This window comes from Drosophila virilis, chromosome 4, assembly GCF_030788295.1.
Source record: "Drosophila virilis strain 15010-1051.87 chromosome 4, Dvir_AGI_RSII-ME, whole genome shotgun sequence".
In the NCBI taxonomy this organism is placed as follows: Eukaryota; Metazoa; Arthropoda; class Insecta; order Diptera; family Drosophilidae; genus Drosophila; species Drosophila virilis.
Window position 1 is genome coordinate 27,769,546 of NC_091546.1, and position 26,307 is coordinate 27,795,852.

General features: G+C 36.4%; 1 protein-coding gene across 3 annotated transcripts in view; it reads left to right on the forward strand.

The window, feature by feature from the left end:
• Positions 1 to 25,483, forward strand: part of Dyrk2 (Dual-specificity tyrosine phosphorylation-regulated kinase 2) — a 73,956-nt gene extending 48,473 nt beyond the window's left edge. For all 3 annotated transcript variants that reach the window (XM_032433126.2, XM_032433127.2, XM_070209474.1), the window contains exons 4-10: positions 4,167 to 4,440; positions 5,396 to 5,768; positions 6,493 to 6,665; positions 6,726 to 7,003; positions 16,586 to 16,724; positions 16,791 to 16,962; positions 22,509 to 25,483. In XM_032433126.2, coding sequence (XP_032289017.1) covers positions 4,417 to 4,440; positions 5,396 to 5,768; positions 6,493 to 6,665; positions 6,726 to 7,003; positions 16,586 to 16,724; positions 16,791 to 16,962; positions 22,509 to 23,542 — 2,193 coding nt within the window. In that variant the 5' untranslated portion in view covers positions 4,167 to 4,416 and the 3' untranslated portion in view covers positions 23,543 to 25,483. The remainder of the gene's footprint in view (positions 1 to 4,166; positions 4,441 to 5,395; positions 5,769 to 6,492; positions 6,666 to 6,725; positions 7,004 to 16,585; positions 16,725 to 16,790; positions 16,963 to 22,508) is intronic.
• The last annotated feature ends 824 nt before the right edge of the window (positions 25,484 to 26,307 follow it).

The window sequence follows — 26,307 nt, forward strand, 5'->3', positions numbered from 1 at the left end:
CCAAACATATCAAAAAATTTTTGGGAACAATAGGCACAAAGACCTTTTCAAAACCCTACTCGTTCGTGCTGCCTTATTCTGGTCTACAAGTGTGTACATGTCTGACAAAAAAAAAAAAAAACAATAAAAGAAATGTGAATAATTAAAATTTCAATTTGTTTTGTATGCACATGATAAAACTTTTGGCGGCGTGTGGCACTTGAGGCGTCAAAAATCAAAAGAAAACATTTCAATAAATCAAAATCAAACAATAGACCAGTGTTTCGATAGAGTTATGGACAGCTCTTGACATGCTGCGGGCCATACGTAATGTAAGGCCATAAAGAATTTTCCCATCTATAGAACGAAAACATCTGCCTGTTAAGTTGAGCTTGTAAAAGTGTCAAGTAGCCGAAAATTTAAATGGCAACACTCCTCTGAAAAGTTTGACATTTGCAGCAAGGTTTATTTGTGGTAAATAAGAGAAAAAAAGCCAATAGTTGATTTACATAAATGCGATTCATTCGCATTCGCTTGAGTCAACGGTAAGATTGTATATAAATCTTCCATCCGGCTGCCCAAAAAACTGATTGCAAGTGTCAAAAGTCAACAGCAAAATGTCACGTTTTGTTGTTTTTTTTTATATTTCTTCAGTTCATTGAAAGCAAACGAAAATAAAACGATCGCAATTGACATTTATTAAGCAAACAAAATGCACTTGAAAAACGATGCACAATATTATTATTATGATTTTTATTATTATATTTCTGAGCTTTTTGGGGAGTTGATTGAAATGATTTTCTCGCGCTTGTCAAAATACAACTCGCTTGTAAATTGACAAATTATGCACATAAATTTCTTGACAGTTTTATTGCCATTAAAGTTGCCTTCTCCTCGTTTTTTACTTATTTTTATACTTTTTTTTTGGTCTGTTGTTTGTTCCAAAAGAAGCGACTCAATTACTTTGAGTGACCAATTTACCGACAGTTTTTGTTTTATATATTTCGTTTTTTTTTTTTGTTTTCTGTTTTTGTTGCTTAGGGTCTGCGACACTTGACGTCGAAATTTAAAATAAATGGCTTTATATTTAGTTTTAATGTTTTGGGTCAGTTGGGCGCAGGCAAAAGTAAATTCGTTTGAAACTGTTGAAAGAGTTATGCAATGGATAAGATTAAATATAGACTTGAGAAAGTGCGACAGAAACTGAATTCAATTATGATTGTGTAGTGCAAATGAAAATATCAGTCATAGGAAACAGTCAAACAGAATCAAGTTTTAAATAATTCGCACAATTGAATTGTCTGTCATTTAAGCTGATCGATTTTCTAAGAGGTCTGTTCCAAAAACTCGAAAGCTAACAAGGTCACCAAAAACCCAAACAACTGCGGCTGACACATCTTCGTAAACTTGACAACTGAGTAACTGACATGGAAAAAAAACATTGAAATTGACATTTGAATTTCAATGGCATTTATAGAAATTGCAGATATCGTTTGGGTGCACACAATAAATACAAATGAGTATATAAAATACTTATTCGTATAAATCAAATACTCATGAGTAGTGGGCGTCAAAGCAATGTCAAATAAATTGTAGTCCAAAAAATCAAATCAATTGAAATTAAAGCAAAAGCAAAAAGAGTTGTTTGGCTCAAAGACACAACATTTAAATAACGCCCAAGCAATTGTATTTTATATCTTGTAGCTTGTATCTGTTTTGTCATTTGAATGTGACCCACCTTCTAAATAGCTTTGACAGCTATTTTTAATCATAATTTGACAGCCTTGCAATTGAATTGTATCTCTCCCAGCGCAGAGTTCAAAAAACTTTCGCTTATCAAATTACGGCAGACAACGTGAAACTCAACAAGACTTGGCATATGCCATATGCCATTTGCTCTTTTCTGCTGCTGTTGCCCAACTCGACGCTTTCTTTATAACAAATTGCAAAAAGCCACTGAAATAAACCAGCTCAGACAACTGCATTTAATGACAGGCTCCACGAAACGATGACGAGCTTACAAAAAAAAAAAAAAAACATTTAATAGACAGCTGTTAAGTTCACCCACCAAAAAGCAAGAAGAGACCTAAACTACAAAAAAAAAAAATACATTGCAAAACACACGAGAAAAAGTCGAAGAAATGTCGAGAGAAACAAAATGCTAACCCTCAACTCCCACTGATGCCATAACAACTGTCAAGTTGATCCAAAAGTCAGCGTGGAAAACGAATGCTGTAAATTATGATTTTATGACAGAAAACTTTTTAAAAGCCAATAAATTTTCGCAGGGCACGTCAAAATATATAAGAAAAAAATAAGAAAATGTAATAAAAAAAAAAGTTAAAAAAAAGTTAAAAGCTAAAGATTAAACATAGGAAGTAGACAAGTTTTGCTGGGAACTCTGACAATGGCACCTTGAAATGTGGCAAACAGTTAACTACACTGCAAAAAGTTGGCTAGCTTAAGAAGTATTATATAACAGGAGATTAGGTGAGCTCAGTCTTTGGATAAAGAGGTTGGGACAAGGTTTCAATGACAAAATACCATTAAGGAACAGTATTGTATTTAAGAAATGTTTTATTTATTACAGCTTAGAATGTATACAAAAAACTAGTAATTAAAAAAAAAATGCAATGAATAATGTTTAAGGGCAATATTGGAAAGAGTAACCTCCTGCAGCTTTTTAAAGCTTATATAAATACGAAATAGGATAAGAAAAGGGGTTTTATGGCAAATAATAAAATAGTCTAGTATTTAATAATAGAAGCAAAGTAAAAATATTCTAGACAATGCAGGAAAAATATAACCTTTTATGTTTGTAGTTCTCGAAAACTTATATAAAAAGTAGATAAAATATGGTTGGATAAAGTAAGGTATTGTATTTAATTTTTTTTTTTTTATATTTTCATATAATTTTTATTTTATTATCATATTAGTTACCTATTATATATTTAGACTTCTTTCTCAAATAATCTTATAAATAGCGATCAGATATTTCGCACAGTGTGCTCGACTTACTGGTTAACTCATTATGTTGCTATTCATAGGCAAACTTGTGCAGCACTGCAAACTTTTGTAGCACTCGCAAAAGGAGGGTTTGTTGTGACCCTTCCAAGAAAGAGGGTTAGGATTATTATGCATGCCATTGAATGCAAAGCCAATACACAAACATTTGACTGACTCGCTGACTGACTGTCTGCCCTGTGCCAGCCGCTCACTGCGAAATGCAGGCAGGGAAAAAAGGCAGCAATAATTGGTCATGACTTTTTGGTTACCAAGCTGCAAGGGAATTGTAAGGTAGTTGTGCCTGGTTATGTTATGGCCTACAAGTGCATAGAAAGAGGCAAAAGTTTTTAACTACATGGAACTACACCCTTCGTACCCAACAAATATTAATAAAGTTGTGGGCCCTTTGATGATTTGCCGACAAACGCCGCCTTGACAATGAAAACTGCTAAATGCTGTTGACTGACATTCGAGTTCTTTTGGGGGCTTTTGGGCTTTGAGTTAGTTATGGTTATGTCTTGACATCGCGTTGATTTTTGTTTTCCTTGTTGTGCATTATACCCATTCAAAATGGGTAAGAAGGCATGCACGACTACGTGCTGTATTATATTCGTACCCAGCGTGAAAATCTGGTTAGATCACGAGGCTTTAAATATTTTAAATTAAGAAAAATACTGAAATGTGATAAGCCTCGATTTATAGCCTCGTTTTTTGAGCTTATTGCTAAAACTAGAGTCATCAAATTTGGTGTGAGGTTTCTTGTAAATTCCACATGGAACACGAATGGATTCTAAAATCCTACAAGTTAAGGACTTAGGATTTTTTAAGGCTGTAACAGAAAGAAGCACAGCAAGATTTAACTTCTACAGGGTATTTGCCATTCGTAATTTTCGACATATTTCTCTACCCTTTTTTGGGGGTTTTTAAGAGGGAACATTATCATTTTATTTATGGTGCGTACTTGGAATGCACATCGACTATTATATATATATGTATATATACATTTTTGTCTGCTATGCCTACTGTGGTTAGTTACCGTCAGTTGGTTCCGCCGCACGTCAAGGGTTAAAGTCAAGGGCTTAAGTGCCATCGTCCGTAGAGTTTAGCATATAAATTAATGTGTTCATATCGTATTTGATATCTTACTTACAAAGTTTCCTTTCGATTTGCTTTCTTTGCAGAGTTGCCCCACAATAGCAACAAGAAGAACATCAACACAAATGTTGTGCGGCCCGCAGACACATTGCCCAACAGCTGGTTATCAATAATAATTCTTTTTGGCCGGTTCCATAAGAACAACCAACCACTAAGCACCACCCTGTGTCGACAGCACTTGCTGTGCCATTTTGGATAACATTGGAAAGTCAACACCCACACACACCGCCACACACACACACACGCCATACACACTCACAAACATAACTCAAAACGATGTTGGATCGATGTGAAATGCCGGTAAGTTTCTGAGAATTGAAGAGAGAGCAATGTGGGGGAAGTTAGTTGAGAGCGAGAAAGGTGATTTATTGTAAGATTTTAGAGCATTGATTTCTAGATTTTAAGAGAAAATTTCGATAACATTTCAAATTAAAGAAAGTACTGAGTACGATTCAAAATAGCTAAGGTGATGGTAACTGGAAAAAGAGCTATTCGAAAATAAAAAAACAAATGCTCTTTTATTGTAATTCAAGAAATAAAAATGAGAGGCTAAGCGAGTTTCGTTAATGGTATAACAGATGCTTAGAAACAAGTTAAAACATTTCAGATGTGACAGGTAAAGGATCGGATGTTAAATAACTAAGATGAATTAAAGTTGTATTATAAATAAAACTGAAAAGAATATAGTTTATTAGAAGAAATAAAATTGGAAGGTTAAATAAGTTACATTAATAAAATAACAGTTGCTTAGAAATAAATCAGAATACTTAAGATGAGAAAGGTGAAGACTTTAGAGAATAGATATGACCTCATGCTGAATAGATCAAGCGAATGTGTCCCAATTAAAATTAAATTAAAATTAATAATTAATTTTAGTATACTCAAATTATTGTTATGCTTATACTATACTTTGAATATATGTTTTTATAGAGATTTTGTGAGATTTGCAGCCATTCCACATACATAGGCTCAATAAAGTATGCAGTGTAATTTGGAGGAAATTGACTTTTTGAGAGCAGCTGCAAAGTATGCTATAATATTTCAATAAAAATTTCTTTGAAATGCATTGATAAAAGCACTGACAGAGCCTGACGTAGGTCTTTAAACTGTTTTAAATGAACTATGAATATAATTCATTAATTAAATAAATGTTTATAGTTCGATGCCTCAAAATTGTGTCCTCTCTTTAAAATATTACTAAACACTTTTATTATTTATTAAAGATTTGACAACTTTTTACCCAAACCTCAAACAGATACAATTGGACAACGAGAAGCTGCGACGCGATGTGCGTCTGTCCGGCTCGCGCCTGGACTTGCCACAGCTGTGCAATGTGGGACGTCGCCTTGACGGACACATGAACAACAATGGCAACAGCAACAGTAATAACAACAGCAACAACAACAACAACAACAACGAGACAACAACAACGTCAATAACAACTCAAAATGGTAATGGCAGCAACAACAATCTGGGCTCTCCGGTTTCCTGCTCGACCACAAACAGCGGCAGCGGCAACGAGCGCGGCTCCTCGACCAAATCGAACAGCAGCAGCGGCAGCTCCGGCAACTCGGCCAGCAGCACAGGCAGCGCCGAGCTCAAATGCAACACGCCCATGACACCATCAGGTAAGTGGGGTGGAGCTTGGCCGCGGGCAGGGTTCGGCTCTTGTCAACATTTGCAATGGTTTTTAGTGCGTTGGATTTGTACGCATCGCTGGCATCCAATGCGAATTAGCAAAGCTCACGCTCCCTGAGCTCAGAGTTTGGTCCAAAGCGTCAGAAGCGGTTGGCTGGGGGAGTAAAGGCTCGCGGCATTAATTAATTTTATATAGAAATGGCAACGAGGTCAGGGTCGCAGATATCTGCCACATGGCTTAGCTTTCAATTACATTTGCTCTTTGGCATTCATTTTAGCGCCGTTCGGCGTTTAAAACAGCGAAAAGGTCCATTGAAAATGGCAAAACGCAAAAGTGCGCTTCACTTTTTTTCTCTTTGTGTAACAAATAATATATAAACAACTAAAAGAGATAGGAGCTGCGACTATTAAGAAATTGACTAATCAAAGGTCAGTTTCCAAGGGCCGAAGTCAGAATTCATCTGTGCAAAATGAGAAAAGTGTGTGAAAGTAAAAGAAATTGACTTTTAAATAAATAAAATTTAAAAGTTATATTTCTGCACACTTTATATTGATCAACTAAATATGTTTCTGCTTTTTATGTTTAATTTATATTTATATAGTTTTTGCCATTGACAATATAAAGAGAATACGAATACAAATCGCTTAGTACAGATTTTACCCTTATATGTTATTATGTCGATTTATATATATTGTTAAATTTATCCAATCTAGAGCTCGTTAAGAAATATCGCAATTATTTGACTGATCTGGAATTTGAGGAGCTGAAGGTGTACAAAGAGGTCTGGTATTTCGGCCAGCATGCCAGCAAGAATTACAACAAGCCCGCCCCCGCAGCCAATACCACAAACTTGGGCTATGATGATGACAATGGCAATTACAAGATCGTAAGTCGAAATAGCGCACATAAATTATAGTTTCTAATGCCTTTGCCTTGCATTCGACAGATTGAACACGACCATATAGCCTTTCGCTACGAGATATTGGAGGTGATCGGCAAAGGCAGCTTTGGCCAGGTGATCAGAGCGCTCGATCACAAGACCAACACGCATGTGGCCATCAAGATCATAAGGAATAAGAAGCGCTTCCTCAACCAGGCGGTCGTTGAGCTCAATATATTGGACGAGCTGCGCGAAAAGGATGCAGATGGATCTCATAATGTTATACATATGCTTGACTATACATATTTCCGTAGACATTTGTGCATCACCTTCGAGCTAATGAGGTGAGTTATTTCCGCGAGCTTGTCTTGAGTTGGGTTTTTCTTATGAAATTGATTATGCTGCGACGACGTCAATGCCGCGACGAATGTTTGTCACGGCACAATCATTTTCGCGTATTTCTTATATAACTTACCAATTACAAACGCATACTCTACGCATATTTCTATTGACATTCAGCCAAATTAAATTTATTCGCAACTTTTTCCTTTTGTTGCCCTTTGCGTGCGCTGCGGCCATTAGAGCGCATTTGTTATAAGCCAACATGCGAGTCCTTTTTGGCTTTGACAAGTGCCTAGCACGCATTGCGTTGATCCTCTGTTGCGCTTTTTGCCTTGGCAACCAAACGACTCCCCCAAATAAAACACTTTGAGCCATGTGTGCCCTGCTAAATTTAACCAAAAGCCAACCTAGAGAAGCCGCTCATAGAAATATGCCCTATTATAAATACATATTAATAATATAGGCATGTGTCTTTCATATGGCCCTTGCCTTTGGTATTGTTATTTTTTTTTTTTTTTATTATGCTTATAAATCTCTTTGAGTGGCAATAATAAAAGTCAAGTGGTTTTCGTAATTATGAAACAGTAATTTTTAATTGTTTTTATAGCTGCGTTTATTTTGATAGTTCCACCGCGGTTAACATATCAATAGTCGTGATTTACCCATTCTCTCTATTAATGGGTGAATATTTATATTTCAGTATGATAAAACCAAAGAAAGAACCACAAATGTTTTTTCATTTATTATTAATCAGGCAATGCTGTTCAGAACTGTTGAAGTAATTCTTATCCTAGCAGTTCCTTTTGCCTAATTAAGGGCACAAATGTTTGCTGCGGCAAGAAATCTAGTCAGTTACTGCAATCCAAGAACTTATTATAGTTTATATATATCGAATGATCACTTTAAATATAGATTTGCATCTTAGGTGCGAAAAAAGTGCAGAGTGCATTGAGCGCCATATAATATTTTATATGACAAAAGAAACAAATATTGAAATTATTCCCTACTATTCCTATATTCCTTATAACCATTCATGGTTATATTTCATGAGGGTTTTGAAAATTATATATTAAAAAAGTGTTTTGAAAACAGAAAACAATAATATCAAAAATACTAAAAATTAAGAATTTTTATGCAATGATGCAGCATTTCTGGAATCTTAACTCTTACGAGTATTTGTTTTTACTTCCATTTAGATGGTTATTCTCTGTAAATTCATAGCTCTTACATATTGTATCAGCAAGAGACCTAGTGTGTTTTCGTTAGACATTTTTCTTAATTCCAACTTAATCTGAACTAATTCTAGGAAAAATTCTTAATTTTATATAAATATAAAGAAACTTTACAGTTTTAAATCGTAGGTATAAAAATATAATTTAAAATAGAATCGCAGCTTCATAAATTTAAATGCCACTTTATTGCAAGTGCCAGCAGACACGAGTAAACAAATAAATTTATATTTAATTTGCTGGCATGCCACCTACACACAACACACACACACTGCACACACACCACGCTCACACACTCCAGCTGACAGCAAAAGGAAGTATATGAACAGCAAACCGCAGGCGCTCGCCGCTTGGCTATCAATTTCAATTTAAATATTCTGTAGCCTATTTTCCGCTGAATGTAGGGGGCGTTTCGGTTCGGGGTATACTTCATGTAGCTGCGTGCAGCAGGTGTTGGTGCGGTTGTGCGTGTGCAGGTGTGTGTGTGTGTGTGTGTGTTTGCCTATATTTACCTGTTGTTGCCTGCGATAACATCGCAATCTAATTGATAGACAGGCAGCCGCCCCTATCAGGTGATGATTTCATGGGCCGAGGAGAGCGTGCGGCAAACGCGTCCCGCATCCCGCTCCCCATCGACTGGCCGCGACTGCATATGTCAAAGTTTAGACAGCTGGTAACACAAATATGGCAACTAACACGCGATATTCGCGCAAAAACAAAAAGCAAAATAAAAAACAGAATAGAAATAGTGCAAAAATGAAAGGTAAAAAGTAAAAAGCAAAGTTTTTAGTATTTGCTGAAGGTCATGGTTTTAGGCATTGACTTGCTTCCGTTTCCGCTTTGGCCACGACCCTTTGCAAGCCGCATTGCTGCTGCCTGGCATTTCCGGCTAATTTGTCTTAATTGCGGACCCACAAGTTGCCGGCCCAGTTGACATTTTTGAGCAGTGTTTGCGATTTTCTAATTTCGTTTCATTAAATGGATTAACAGCACGCCATCTGTCGGCAGTCTTGCCTGATTTTCAGTGCTTTTCTCTGCACGAATCGATCTGGCGCCAAAAAATAAATAGTTTTACCATGCAAGAACTTAATTAATTATTTTGCCTTTTTTTGGGGTCTAATTAGCCGCAAAATCGCTTTTCAAGTGCGCACTTTGCGTCTTCTTCTTGTTTTTTCCCCAAAAAGAAGTTTGAAGAAAGTTTTGACCATGGAACTGGCTTATGAGAGGGATTGGGTTAGCCAAGGGTTGGGGTGCTGCATTGACAACTTTACCACCCCCCACCCCCCCCTCCCCCACTCTGGTAACTTTAAAGTTTGTTGTGAACGAGTAAACAAATTGTGTGGCCAAGTTGTACGTAATTAAATTTACGTGCACGCAATTGAATTTTCCATGTTAATTTGTTTTTCTTCTTTGGTTGAAACTCGCAAATTGAGTTAGTTCGCTGAGTGGATTAGCGGTTGGTTAAGAGCCGGAAATAGAGCCACAAATGCTAGTTGTGATATCAAGGCAGACTCTAGGCGCTCAAATGTAGCCCAAAATAGTAAACTGCTAATTATATTAGGCCCTAAATAATATAATTGAACAAGAATGTTCTATTGAGTGGGCTCTAATGTTTAAATTTTAATCTGAGCATCTAATTACACATCGTATCCATTTCAATTGAGATAAACACGTTTTAATTAACAGCACAAGCTCTTTTTCCTCCGAATTCTTCATTTATTTAGAATTTATGCACCTTGCTTTCAACCTTCGCTAATTGTGATGATTTACATATATGGGTTAAGTCCGAAAAGTGCTCTAACACAACTGTGAGTACCGCAAGCGGATTAGCTAATTAGCAGTTTTTCCACTGCGGAAAAAGCTGAAAATTTGCAGAATATATACAAAAAAAAGTGGAGTAGAAGGTTGTGCAAATATGTGACATAAGCCATGTAACACTTAGAGCTCATCAAAGCTGGGCGTGGATCAGAGCCCACCAGAACAAGCTCAGAGCGCGTAAATTGTCTAAAGGACAAGGTCTGCCCTGACAGACAGACAGTCGGACAGACCGCAGCACATATTTTTTACCTAGCTGTTCCCACCTGCAACATAGTCTAGTTGTTGTCTCTTGCCACAAAACGGGCATTTGCCACAGCTCTGAGGGATATTATGGGGCACATAATTTACGGCGACAGCGATAAAATGAGCTGCCAAAACTGCCAAAGACAGTCGACAGAGGGCGGCACATAAGATATGGTCACACTGAGCGCCATAACTATGCAGCATATTGTGTAGTTGACGTTGCCAAAATGATGTTGTCATGGCCAAGTTTTGGTCTGAGTGTGTGTGCTTGGCGTGTTTGGTGTGTGGGTGTCAGGGTCATAAATTTTTGGCCAAAATCTGCTAGAGATTGGCCCCCTCCTCTAGCATCACCAGCCAGCTCTTCCACTGTGCCCTGTTGTTGCTCAGTCTGGTATTTATTTCAATTTGCTCAGCTCATGATGATATAATCATTGCTTTATCTAGATGAGCTGTCGATTTTGCTGGTGCACAAAGCTAAGCATTTTGCTTTTTAACTAATGACGGGAGCTTTAAGCAAACACTCAATTAAACAAACATAATAAAGGATAAAAATACAAATATTTAATATTAATTAAGAACTTTTAAATCAAATAAAAGCTTTGATTTAGTTATTTAAATCTGGCAGCTTTCTTGCAGATGAACCCTTGATTAAAGTTGAAAGCTTGCTTATAGCTAAAAGTTTGCTCAAATCTGAAAGTTTGATTAAAGCTGAATGCTCGCATTGCTAAAAGCTCTTTCAGTGTCAGAAATTCTTCTATTGTGCTATCTGAATAATCTAACGACCTAGAGCGAGCTTACTATAGCTTTTCGAGCTTTAAGTTATTGAAAGCAGAGCAGTGTAAGCTTTAAAATTATTTAAAGCTAAGTAAACTACGCTTTCAGTTAAAAATGTCATGTAAGAACATTTCGGTGGTTACTTTCGTACACTTGAAACCCTTAACCGATGTGCATTCTATCTATATGCATGTCTGATGCTGTCAACAGGCATGTAATTGTCCAAGTCGGAGGATATTCCGTAATTTTTAATTAAAAAGCACAGCATGCGCTGCAAAGAGCAGATCCCACACCCTATTGGTCTATATGCAAATGAGCAACGTCCTTTTAAATTAATTTTTGCACTTAGCGTGTAGATTGCAATTTGTGGAGAGAGCTGTGCGGAGCAACTGAACAACTGGGGATTGAGTTACTTGCATAAAGTGGGAACTACAGCATGGGCGTGGTTGTGGGCGTGGGCTTGGTTAACATTGCGTTTATATATAGAGTATATAAAAGTCCACGCTGACAGCTGTTGTTTACTCTTGATATAGTTGTTGATGTCGCTTATTATTGTTACTATTATTATGTCGTGCCGTGGCACAGTAATTACCGCTAATTGACATTTGCCAAGCATTAAGCTTGTCATTGGCCAACGAAAATAGAGATGCATGTATAAAGAGATCCTAGAGAATGTAAGGAGTGCAGAGTGTTCGCTCAGAAAAAATGCGAAGAGATGCGATTATATATAAAATTAATTATGAATATTTTTGTCAATTTATACAAAGTCTCTCTAGTAAAAAAATACATATTTTTTAAAAATTTCATATAAAAGGTATTGATTAAATTAAAATATGTTTAAAAGATGGGTTATTTTTAAGCTACTTATTAAAAGAATTTTCCGATTTGAATTTACAACAAATTATTTATATTTTTAAAACAAAACCTTCGGCCAACTTCGTTGGACAAGTTCCTTTTTGATTGAGGCGCAGAATTCTTTGCGCTTTCTCTCAGTGTACTCATTCAAGCGTTGGCCAAGGCCATAAGTCATTTATCATGTATTTTATTCGACTGCAGCAGAGCCAGCATTTCCTTAAATGTTAAATATCTAGTATTTATTTTGCCATTCTTCGACTTTGTGTCAGGCTGTGCTAACCAACAAAGGGCTGCGAAATGCCTCGCACTAATTAAATGCGAGTGGCATATAAATCTGTATAGAAGTGTAGCCTTCAGACGACGTGACAGTCGGCGCCTAGCCCAACCACATCATGGCCGTGGTCACCTAACCAGGGACAGCATCATTAATTAGTAAATCAAGAACCAAGAACAGAGGGCAAGAAACAGGGTTCAGCTGGATCTTTAAAAATGGTTTACTGGGGAATTAGGCAGTCGATTGGGATAAAAGGCCAATGCGCTATAAGCATAATTTGGTTCTTTATTTTAAATTAAAATTGAATTCGTAAATATTTGGACTAGAAAAGTTTTCGAGTTAGATGCTTTTTATCTTTAAATAACTTTTCTATTCATTTCTTTATGAAGATTAAATTGATAAGGATAAAGTAAAATATCATTTAGCTGCGGGATTGCTCTCTAATTTGATTCTTTTTCTAAGCTTTGCAGCTTTTAAATATTTTTATAGAAATTGTTTATTTTGATGAATTGGCAAAATTGCTTGCAGTTTTTTCCAGTCAAATTGTAGATTTTTTTATCTTAACTATTTCTCTAAATTTTATTCACAATTATTTTTAATTATTAGAACCCCTTCTCTGAGTGTAAATTTGTGCTTTCGCTCCTCAAACTGTCGCCTGCTGCTATTTCCGCTTGACTGTCAATCAATTTGGACGATTTTTTCGGGCCAACTTTTCACTTTCTCTCCACAGGCGGCAAGCCAATTTCATTTTAACTTTGTTGACACCATTTTGCGTTGAGAAACGAATTCATTTTGTGGCCAATTGACAGGGCTCAAAAAAGTAGGCAACGATACGTGTTTTATGCTGCAAGTGTAAAAATAGAAGCTTCGCAAGTTGATGTTGTCTAGTTGTTTATAGGGGGCGTTACCCGTACCAAGCTGATTGGTTAGACAATAGATTTTTTGTTACTATTTCGGGCAAATATATGTGTGATAGTTATTTTGCTTGGTGCGCTAAATGCCTGCATTAGTGGCTCGTTACAGTTGCATGTTGCAAGCAGCTGGCAAATCAATCAAATTATCAAAACGGAAAAAAACGTCAAGCAGCCCGAGAAAAACAGCAGTTTTCAAGTTCATGAAAAACAACTGTCGCTGTCTCGCTCTCCTGCTCTCTCCCTCTCTCTTTCTCTCAGACTCTTTCACTGTTTTGTCTCTCTCTTGACATTGGCCGTGTCATCGACGGCATGTGGCATGTCATAATGCAGTTATAATATGCCATTTTGACACAGAACCTCAGACGTTTTCTGGGCCCGCTCGATTGAAATTATGACATTTTGATGATATTCTTATTGGTTTGTTATGCACCTCTTTGTCAATCAATACATTTTTCGCCAAAATGCCTTTAAAAGGCCAACACTTTAAATGTGACTCAAAGCCAAATACCCCGTGACCTTTCTGGCTGCCTTAAACTTGCCTCGTGCATTGCGACAGTCCTTTGTCATATTATTTTATTTTTCTCTGCTGAGAGTCAGGGCCGCAGCTTAAACCAATAAACTGAGGCGGCTTTTACACATCGTTAACAGCTCTTAACGCTTTATGCGGAGGAGTGAGAGCAGACCTAAATCCTTGGCAGCCTAAGGCAACGTACGTTACTTTATTGGATTAGCCGATAACAAGAGCATGTTGAACATGTCATGAGCTTTTCGAATAGCTTGCAGCACTCATCATAATTAATGTGACAGGCGGACTATTACTTATGTCTGCTCCGAATTCAGCAAGGACAAGCTAGTAACGACAGCTGAGCGTTTATAAAAAGTCTTTAAATAGGAAATCTTTATTACATCTTTAATTTTTTAATTGAAATCCCTTGCAAAAATGTAAAAAATTACCATAACTAATAATTCTAATAATAATTTTAATTATACTCATACCTAATAATTGCAATACCACTTAAATTAGAATTTCTGTACCTTTTTGAAGATACAAATTTTTTTAAATTAAAAAAAAAATGTTATAGATGCATTTATATCTTACATGCCCCCTTTTAAGTGGCATCCTAGTTTTACAAAATTATTTGGCGAGACCTATAAAAATTCTTTAAATGACCTTCACTCCAAAACTTTTGATCCCAATGTGTTATAAAATTCGTGATCATAAACAGATTTTTAAAGTAAAATGTGTATACTTACGAGTTGATTTTTGTAGTTTAATAAGCATAAAAATGTTTGCAAAATTTTCGCAAACAAAATAATTAAAACCCTTTAAAAGGTTACAACTTATACATTGAACATATAAAACCAATTTTGGAGGGAATTTTATTATAGTAATTTCTAAAATTCTATAATTCTGATAAATTTATTAATATTCCTCCGATTGTTATTTGCAAGTGAGTTTAAAGTTGTCGATGCCTTTAAATTGGTATCTAAATTTTTAATGAGTCTTGGACTGAAATTTGCGATCGCATTTATTTTTACAACAAAGAACCTCATAAATCCTTTTATATTTTTTGGGAAACTAAGTGCTGAAACTGAATTGTAGCTTAAAAAGCAAATAAGGTATTTAATTAAGATAACAAGTTACTTAAATTCATATATTTGTGGCAGCCTTACGGGCTTAACTTAACTAACTATCACAATTCTTTGCTTCACGTGTGTTAGCATGAACATATTTCTCTCTTATAAATACCTTTAACGTGTGTTTACTTTTCTCTCTGTGTATTCAACTTGACATATGAAACTTTGATAATGGATGCAGGAATAAATACTTTTTACTCGCAGCATGTATTTGATATATTTTTCATAGTATTCTTGCCTGAATAGTGAGTTCCTGTACTTAATTTAACTTTGGCTGAAATTTCTTTAGAATATCCCAACGAGCTGCAATGCACACGAATGTCCTGGCATTGGCTGTTATTAGTTTTGACATTCTCTGGCTGACATCTTTCTAGGTCAGAGCATCTAATAAGTGCATGTCAAAGCAGCTCAACTGTCGAGCTGCTGATGGAGTTATTGATGGCATTCTGAGAAGATGACATCGTTGAGGCAAATACATGCTAAGAGCTTATATGGCTCTGGCAAAGGGGCAAACGGAAACGGAAGCGGAAACGGAAAGGACGGCAAAAATTGTGTGTGCGTGCGGTCAGCAAGTTCAATAAATGGACCCAGCTGCTAGCATATCAAATAATATGTGAGCACAGAAAATGTGTGTCAAAAGGTGGGTGAGGGCGGTTCATCAGCAGAGAGGGGGTAGGGGTATTTGCTGATAACGTGTGGACTGCCAAAAACTCATCAATCACAATGAAAAGTCCCGATAGCTGACAGTCATCAAAAAATTGACAAAACTTGAGCAGCACTTGGCGGGAAATTGTGTTGACCCAAACAGAACCCCAACCCAAATAAAATAAATAAATAAATATATAACCAGTGGTTGCAATGACATTGGCCAAAAATAAAAGCAGAACTAAAAACTTCCCTCTTATCAGTTAATTAATCGCAAAAGCTGAAAATCGAAAAAGTACAAAAAAAATAAATAAATATATACATGTTCAAAATGCAAACGAAAATAGCAAACGGGTTGACACAGAGACAGTCGCAAGGCAAATGGCATTTACAGTGGGAAAATATGTGGAATTTGCAAGCAAAAACTGAAATCAGAAATTGCCCATTCGCGAGCAATGTGAATTTATTCAACACACTAAATAATATTGTCAAAAAATGTTTAAATAGTGAGTCGAATGAAATTGAAATTTAATACCAAAGCAGGACCGTATTAATTAATAAGCGTAGATTTATTTTTCGGAAAACCCAATTAATTAATATTAGTAAATTTACATTTAAATATTGCAGTGACTTACAACTGTGTGTTTTGAATATTTTAATTTTCTATGGGAAATAATTGCTTTTAAAGCATTTCGGTATAGATTTAAATTTAAATAACTTTACATTTAAATAACTCCAACTGTGACTTTAGATTATATATTACTTTTCTATGGGAAAAAGTTGAGAAATAATTCTAATTCAAGGTATTCGCTGTAAGAATAAGTGTATCATATTTAGAACGGCAATATATTTGACTTGACCTGTCTTGGCATTATGTTTAAATTTGTTGTTTTGTTAGGCAATACTTTACATTTGCCCCTATTTTGACTTTATTTGCCCCACCGTCCAAATTGTTGTCGTTGTTCTTGTTGTTGCCCGTTATCGTCATATATCCAAATTTGTGTGCGACATGCAATGCAAATTAATTCAATGCATGTTATTTTTTATCGTTATTGTGGGCTTTAAGCGGCCGGCATTTGTGAGGCGTCTTTTTTACGCGAGACCGAAAAGAATTGATTGGGGTTTGCGCTGACTCATATTTTATATAAACTGTTGTTTGAATCGAAGTTTTTCTCTCTCTCTCTCTATTTGCAGTCTCAATCTGTATGAGCTGATCAAGAAGAATAATTATAATGGTTTCAGCATGAGTCTCATACGACGCTTCTGCAATTCGATTGTGAAATGCCTGCGTTTGCTCTACAAGGAGAATATCATACACTGTGATCTCAAGCCGGTAAGTTGAACATAATTCGTTTAAATAATCTTAAGAAACATATTAAATGTAATATTCCATTTTTAGGAAAACATTTTGCTGAAACAACGCGGCAGCAGCTCAATAAAAGTCATCGATTTTGGCAGCTCGTGTTATGTGGATCGCAAAATCTATACCTATATACAATCGAGATTCTATCGCTCCCCGGAGGTGATACTGGGTCTGCAATATGGCACCGCCATTGACATGTGGAGCTTGGGTGAGTATATATCTATGTGGCGTCGGTGGGGATTTGATTTTAATTAAAACACATTTGCAATGTGTCTTCTCTACGTGCATTTGGCCTCGTTGCAGTGAAAATGAATTTTTAAATGGTTTTCGTTCTGCATTTGGCAGGCAAATTTATAGCCACACAAACCTATAAATACCTATAAATGCGCTTGTGTGTAGGTGTGTTTACATACAACGTTTAAATATTTGATACACCGTTTTATAGCCACACAGCATGTGGCCGCCATTTGTGCTGCGAGTGCATTTAAAAGCGGGGGAGTTAGTCCCCTTTTTTGTGGGTCATGCGGCTAACATTTGCCGTGTGCAAAGCGAGCCTTGAATGGGTTTTATGCGGCTTGTGAATGGCTGGCTTTACCATTTTTTGAACATCATTGACTGTTGTCGCTCCAAAAAGTCGATGTATACAAATCAAAAACAATAACATTGCTTCGACAGGCCTTGTAGTTCTGTTCAATTTCAATGCAACTCTCCGTTTTTTAAATCCGTCAAACCCAACGACTATAAACACACTTTCGTAAGCAAACATATGGAAAGCCACAAATCCATTATTTTTGTCTGAATGGTTTTAGAAAAATCGGTCACTCACACAAATCAAGCATTTACTGCTCATGTTTACCTAGCGCAAATGTTTAAGCAAAATAACCAAACGGAGCTCTTAATATCTTAATCTTATATATACAAACCAAAGTTGATCGTTTTTTTAACCAGTGAACAAAACCTAAAAATTCAATAGCGTTTTTGGCAACATATTTACGGTTTCCTTTTATTCTAACTTAACTACGAAACTCTAAGTACGATACGCCAAATTCTTAAACGAATAAACTTGTATAATTATTATTATTACTGTTATTATCAGTATTTTAATTATGAACAAACTGTCTGGAAAATCCATCAAATTAGCCAATAGCCAATTAAAAATGCTTTCAAGTGTTTTCAATTAAACTTAATACAGCTCAATACATAAAATATTTTTTAAATATACTTGAAAAAGAAACCCAATTATTTGAAATTCTAATCCAAAAAGATTTGAAGTTAAAACAACAAATTCTGCTCATTTTTCTATATCATCTAGTATTTTGTATTTTAAATTTCCAATATTTATACGATTTCCAAATTTAACCGGCTGTGCAGAATCTTTTGCCAGCTTGAATATGTAAAGTTTTTCTTTGCAGCATGGCATATTGGCAACTGTAGTCAGTTTTGCTGTTGCTTTTGCTGTTGCTTATTGCTCAGTGGTCCAAGCGCGAAATATATATATATGTATGTATATGCTTGCTTCTGACACAAGTCCTGCTATATTTCCTGTGCGCCGATTTTTTATGTTCGTCTTGCGGCCTTGCAACTTAATTTTGTGCAAGTTCGTCTCCAGTAGTCAATTAGACTTGCACACTCAAGCAGACTAAAGGTTCGCCATAGGCGCAAGCTGTTTGCCGTGAATACTACGCTTGTTCAATGTTTATCAGTTGTTGTTGTTATCAATGTTATCAGTTAAATAAATTTCGATCTTTAAATCCAATTTAAGTATCAATTAACATAAAAATGTGATCAAATAGTAAAAAAAGCTTTTGCTGGTAGCTGCTCGGAAATCTCATATTACAATATATGTTAACAGGCTTGAGCATAATATAATGAGCAAGCAAAAGATCGCGAGATGAATTCGTACACAAGCAGTTCCTATTTCTACCAATCAGCGATGAGCAACCAATCAGAACTCGTTAGTGCAATGCACAGTAACAAGCAAACTCACACACACACACTTCCACATATATCTCTTTGCTCTGAGTGCATTTACTTTGTGATAGATGTGTGCGCTGCTGTGCTCTAAGCTCTAACCGGAAGTCGCCAAGATCATTGATTCCTAAATGACCCAGATATCATTGGTTATTTCATATCATTTGTATAGTCGTGGCGAACCCAACAGCCCAAACTTATGCAAAATGCGTAAATTTGCCGAAAAATATGTATGCCCTTTCTTTTAGCCACTCAGCAAAAGCCTCGCCCCTTGATGGTTCCTGATTAATTATTATTTCTTTGGTTAATCCATACCAACGATATAGTGAGTAACATTTCTGCCCCTTTTAGGTATGCAACGAGATTTTTTATTCAAAACTATTTGTCGAACTTCTGAGCATTTCTGTTCGCCTGGTATTTCAGTCGTATTTTAGTACAAATTCCGTCACCCAGCTGCCGACGACGGCATTTCATTCGGGCACACAATGAAATTTTTATTTTATTATTTTTATTTTATTTTTAATTTGTCGACCTTCTGTTCGCCTGGTAACTTAGCTAAATTTGATAAAAATATCTACAGCCAGCGACTTTTTTTCCATCAATGATTTTCTTTTAATTTTTCAACTAAATTACCCTTTGAATTAAAAAATATAGGAAAAAGTTTTTTAATCATATATTTGTTTTTGCATACATTTTTAAATTTACTTTTTATTGTTTAATTTGCTTAAAATTAAAAATAATAAAGACTGTCTGTTTTAATCTTAAATAAATACATCTGGAGTATATATATAGCGTCCGATACTGAAAAAATATCCTTGGAAGCAATTAGAATCGATCCCTGTCCTTACAATGTCACTCTGAAAATATAAAACACATAAAATCAAAAACGATATAAAGGCATTTCAGGAAAAGAAAATAGGACATAACTCGGCATTGCCCTTGCAGATTTTCAAAGGACTTGGTGCGTTAGGCTCGTATAGACCCGCTGCATCGATCTGTAGGGGGTTATCTAAGCATCATGGACTATTTTGTGTTAGCAACTTAATCCTTAAAACTTTTCTCTCTGAAGGACTAATGTACAGGATTTTTCCGGCTCCACAAGGATATGGCCGAGTTTTGACCTTTTAGAGACAAATGTCTCTTGGACTTTCGTCCTTTCCACAGTCTGAATCGGGAAGATGTGGACTATTTTTTAAGATGTTAAGATCGTCCTAAGGACGATTTAGTGGTTAGGGTCCTTTTGAGAGAAATGACCATAGGTTTGTCATGTTTTTAAGTAGGGATTTGGCAGAATACTCAAGGATACAGACTGTTTAAAGGACATTTGACTTTTTAATTGTAAATTCAAAATCGACTAGATAAGGTCTATAAGGACTCTTTCTCCTGATCTACTTTCATTCTACCCATATTTCTCACTCAAATATAAAATAAACAAAAAGTAATGGCTCGCCCCTTTCGCTGTGAAGAGTTTTACATTATTCGACACGTAACCCATTTGGTTGTGCGCACAGTAGCTCAAATAAGTAAGCGCCCACACGAGTTGGCAGTCGTAAAGAAGTCAAGACACTAGCTAAAAATAAACCCTAGCCATCTTTTATTAAACCACCCACACACACATCGCCAATATCTCACGTACTGTGCACGTTTAATGAGTCTTTTGTGTGGAGCGCAGAGCTCACAGTATATTTTCCCTTTTGACCGGACGTGGTCGTAGTCGGAAATGGCCGCTAAAAGGATGTGTGTGGCGGGGTGAAGGCTGCTACAGGAAGCAACATTTCTAAGCGTTAAGGGGCAGGCAATATTATTGTATACATAAACTTCAAGTGGGCCTCACTTGTTGAGTGCCCATCGGCCCGCCTACTGCTCCCCTTTCCCTCAGAGTATGTATTACAGGCTATCCCATTGTTCTAGCTATACGTGAGGGGCTTGGTCTCAGGGCCCTTGCCGCATGTGTAGCCTGTTGCTGCTAATTGGCATAGTGCGTGTTTTTACACTTGGTTGGGCTGCCGTTTTGGCTGGGGCGCAGGAGAGGGCGCCACGAAATTCGTGTGCAGCGATTGAATGTTGCCATTTGGCTGCGAAATACCGTAAAGGATAATGAGGCCTGGCAATCGTAGTGCACTCAGTTCTCAACTGATATGGAAGTAATGTGTATACCAAAGAGTGTGTAAGAATTAATTAGAACTTGTGAAAGAGGTCATATGAATTGTTAAGCTATGAATGATATGACAGAAGACAGGGTGTAAAAAGCCGAAGTAAATAACTAACTCAGATCGCTAACTTAAAATCAATACATGTGTCTGAGGATTCTTCTTAGCAATAATCTTAAAATTATAAAAATAATACTGAAACTCGGAACCACCTCCAATGATCGACAGTGATACTCAACAATACGGCCCTGCAAGCGAAAAGATTGTATATAAATAAAAGAGATATATAATTAAATAAGTATTACATACAAATCAAATGAATCGATCGTCTCATTTAGTTGTAACTCAGGAATGACAAAGTTGTACAGATTGATTCAAGCAAGAATTTCCTAAAACAAAATAGATTTAAAGTTTAGTCGGAACAAAATGGGATAAAATGTGGCATGCCAATAAATTTGGAATCTCCTTGATTAGCTACTTTATCCTAAGGGAACAGAGCTGTATAGAAAGGATTTTATATAAATAAATGATGTAAATAGTTAAATTAAATATAAATACAAACAATTTGCGAATTGATTCTAGGAATTTTATTGTGCAGTTGTAGGATTTAAAAAATATTGAAAAATACTCTTCTGAAAGTAAGGATATTACTAATATTAATATATAAAATTGGATGTAGAAGTAACATACATGGTTGTAGTTGCAGTTGTAATGCTGTACATTTTATAGAATAGCGTTCCACGAGGATGATTTTTGCAAATAGGGATATGATTTTATACAATTAATAAAGGCTTCAAATAGGAAATGAAAATAGATTACAAACAAACATTAATGTGTGAATCCAACACGTTACCTGCTTCTTTAATATAAAGCGTTATTTTAAATCGAACCAGGATCCTCGTTGTATTCAAGTAGGAGTAATAATTACTAAAGGATACAACTCTTCTGAAAATAAATAGAGAATACGAATTGAACATACACACAAGCATTAACCAAATATTTTATAAATCAGTCAACTCATGCTTGAATAATACGTAGGGGAGTAAGGGTTATAGGTTCAAAGACTAATAGAAACCACTTGAAAAGTGACCTAGCCAATAAATTTAATTTAGATATTGTTATATGTCACATGTGCCGAATAGATGGCATATCTTAAATCAAGTTTAGCATCGTATTTCGCAACCCGTTGGAAGTCAATATGAATCACTTTTGCGCTGAACTTTTCAACCCCAAAACCAAAAGCACTTAAGCAATTTGCAGCAGCAAATAAATAATGTCCCAGAGGTTCAACTGAACTGCACTGAAAAGTGTCCTTTGGTCAAGCTCAAGCACGTGTCCAGGGCAAGGTCCACAGTCAAGGTCAATGCGCTTCTGCTGACTGTCAAAATGACTGCAGCCAAATGATGGGGTCTTGAATTTTACTAAATAAAAATGCTGCAGGTTGTTGGGCTAGGAGATCCCCTGTACCCAGTTGCCTGATCTATTTGAAAAGAATCGACAAGTTCGAATGAAATGCCGGGAATTTCTATACTCATCGAAATCTGTGTACAGTTGCAATATACCCTATTTGCAATGACTGCAGGGCATTAAATCAATACTAATTTCGCTGCGATTTCTCTTGTTTTCATTGCAGGCTGCATATTGGCCGAGCTGTACACGGGCTTTCCGCTATTCCCCGGCGAGAACGAGGTAGAGCAACTGGCCTGCATTATGGAGGTGCTGGGTCTGCCCCCTAAGGTGCTCATTTCGGTGGCGCGTCGCCGTCGTCTGTTCTTTGATTCGCGTGATGCGCCGCGCTGCATAACCAATACGAAGGGCCGGAAGCGTTCGCCTGGCAGCAAATCCCTGTCACAGATTCTTCACTGCCAGGATCGCTATTTCATAGACTTTCTGCAGCGCTGCCTGGAATGGGATCCTGCGGAGCGCATGACGCCCGATGAGGCGGCCCATCATGAGTTCCTGCAGCCATCCGCATCGAGTCGCCATCGCAGCTGCCGCATGTCCACAAGCTCATCGAGCTCGGGTCTGAACAGCGTCTCCCAGAAGTCCTCCTGCTACAATTTTGCAGAGATCTCGCCCGGCAACGGGCCAGTTGTTGCATCTATCACTAGCACCACAGCCGTCAGCAATGCGGCTATTACGACCAAGTCAAGCAGTTCACGCCAGCCTCATGCCCATGCCCACGCTCACGCCCAATCGAACGGACACCTGCCCGACATCAAGCTCAGCGCCAGCGACAAATACAACAGCATGCAGAAGGTCGCAGTGCGTTCGAAGATCACGTCTAGCGTCTCCGATCTGGAGTCGGTGCAGCAGTATTCGCTGCATCGCATCTATGGCGGCGTTGGCAGCGGCAGCACCCATCATGTTTCCTCGGCAGCCACCAGGAAGCATCTAAATGGCAACACAGGCGGCAATGTCACCAACAACAGCATCGGCAGCAGCAGCAAATACGGCAGCACCACGCTGGCGCACAACCACCACAATGTGACGCATCACAACGCTTCCACGGCCACCATTGCCACGGCCACGCATCATCATCATCATCATAACCATATCGTTGGCGTTGGCGGGCAGACGGGAGGCGCTGCCGCCACAAATGTGGCCATGGCACATTCACAGTCGACCGGCGATGTCTCGGACCGGGCAATCTTTGGGCGTGCCTGACTTCGGGCGCGGCCCACCAAGCTGGAGCTCAAGAAGTGCAAGCTGGTTAATATGATGGACTTCTGGAGCTAGAAGTGGCGTCCACAGCACTGCGCTGCCCTGCGGGAGGAATAGCTGCTACTGCTGCTGCTGCCGGCTGCTCCAACCTAAATCTAGCTATAACTGTTATATAGGCTATACATATATGTGTGTAGGTCTAAAGCGTTTCTATATGTATTGTGTACTGAGTGTGTCTCCCCCTGGTTGCAAAAAAGAAAAAAAAAAACACGAAATATATATATATATTTATATATATATAGTTGTATGCATAGATATGTAGCCGATATGTAATTTTAGATTGTGTATGTGAGCCCGCAACACCCCCAAAAGCACTCTCACACACACACACACACACACATAACAAACACACACACTTGCAACACTCTTGCAGTATTCTCAGTTTATTTCTCTGATTTATTTTTTTTTTTGCTACTGCCATAGCTAAATATACATATATATCTCATTATATATGAATGTATTCCCTAAATGTATTTGTTTCCCAAAAGTATTCGGAAAACCACAACTTTTGCCCTCCATTGTGCAAGCATAAATTCATACGTTTTTTAACACTGTTTCATCTGCATGCATGCAAAACCTGTATTCAACACGAACAAATTATAAATAATAACAATAATAATAATGATAATATAATATAATAAACCTCCCAGCTCAAACGGAACAACATAACCTAGTTATATAAGAAGTTTAACGATATATTATATCGACGCAAACACAAATCTGTAACAATTTCATACAGCTTCCATGTCTTTAGCAACAGTATCAAGGCTGTTAATAGTTACAAATATATAAATATATTGTAACTATGATTTATAAGTTCCCAAACAAGGTTGGAATGTTTCACAATCTATTTAAAGCTCAAATATAGAACTTTTTCACTACTAAAACTTCACTGCTAGGGAACCTCATAGACCCACCAAATTATCAAATCGAAACTACCCTAGTTAACTATATAAATATATAGGTATAGCCTCTGATAAACTGAAACATTCTAGCCCGGAACACACTTGATTAGGTTCTATAAATTGAGCGTAAAGTTTGACAACAAGTTAAATGTAAGTTTGTATTTTGCATGAGAGTATAAATAAACGGAGCTGTTCAAGATTTCGATATCTCGACTTCACCCATTTGTAAGGGATATTAAAATCCAGAACAGAGCCGTTTGATTGAATATGCCCAAACATTCATTCATAACATGTCATAATATAACGATTATACACATATTTAATAAACTATATATTACGTAATTATTGAATAGAAAGGAGAACACAACAACAATTTACGGCCAATACCACACAAAGCATGTGTAAGAATTATAACTTTAAATTCTATGTAAATCGTATTAATGGAAGAAACAAAAAACAAGAAAATATGAACAAAAATGAATACAATTTAAATATAATCACACAGTTGACAGTTGAATAATAAATGTTAGCAGTAAAGAGCGGAGCGCGTACCCCAATGTCCCCTCTCTATGTCTATCTAACTTCCCCTCTCTCTAGACTGTCACGTGAACAAAGTTTGTAACGTACTTTTAGATATCACTGTAAACAAAATGCAATTTTTGCTCATGACTTTGATAATGTCGTACGTTTATATATATCAAGAATTAGTATAATAATTTTTGCCTATTTTATGTATTATTTATGTTATTTACATTTTTCTGCCGCTCCTAATTACAACTATATAATTTTTTTCTTTGACGTACTATGCCTTTTTATTCAATTTAAAACAAAGTTAAGAAAAACAAAAAAAACTGCAAAACTTTATTTACAAAGTGAGTTTCGAATTTAAAGTTTAGTAATAAATTATAAAAAAAAAAAAAACAACTACCTTTAATTATAAAAAAAATATATCAATTTTAAATTAATGAATCATATTTAATGGCCTAGAAACCAGAAATAAATGAACATGTAATCAATACAATTACAATAATTGAAAAATAAATTAAAAATTATGTACTCAAAATGTTGCCAATCGTCTTTTTATGCCATTTACTTTTCAGGTCAAATTGGCCGTGATAAATGCTGAATTATTTCAATTAATAATCATTTTCTGGTATGAAAAAAGATTGGACTTTAAGCCATACAGATTTAGATTTCTGGGATAATGTAAATCATAAAGTATTCCTGTCGCTGCAAATTGGCATTAAAAAAGACACATCTAACCAGCTAAGGGTTAAGACAATCAGTTGTAAATTTAAAAAAAAACATTGCATACTTTCAGGCATGGCGTCAATTCAGAAATATTTTAGAAAATTTATTCCATTTAGTAATTGAGCTACCTATGGAAGGGAATTAGTTTATATACTCAAATTAACTTGTAATACAACATATATTATTTAAATATGTATAACATATGTTTCTCCCACCCATATAATTCATAAGAAAACTTACCTAGCTGATCTGCCAGTCGATTACAGTTTGCTTATGATCCATGCTCTTCGTAAATATACTCCGTGCAATTTATATAGTACCCCATCAGTTAATTCGTGCACCAGTTTCCACTATAAATACATGTTAATCAAATGTATTTTATTATATATAATCAAGATGTAGCTACCTCTTCCAGTTGTTGTGCCTCTATTGATGTTTGACACCATTTGTGAAGCCCTCGGGGCATTAATTTATTAATTTAGTTTTCGCTACGAACTCTTTTTTTCTAGTTGCATAAATTATGCAATATCCGAATTATAAATGTGTTTATGG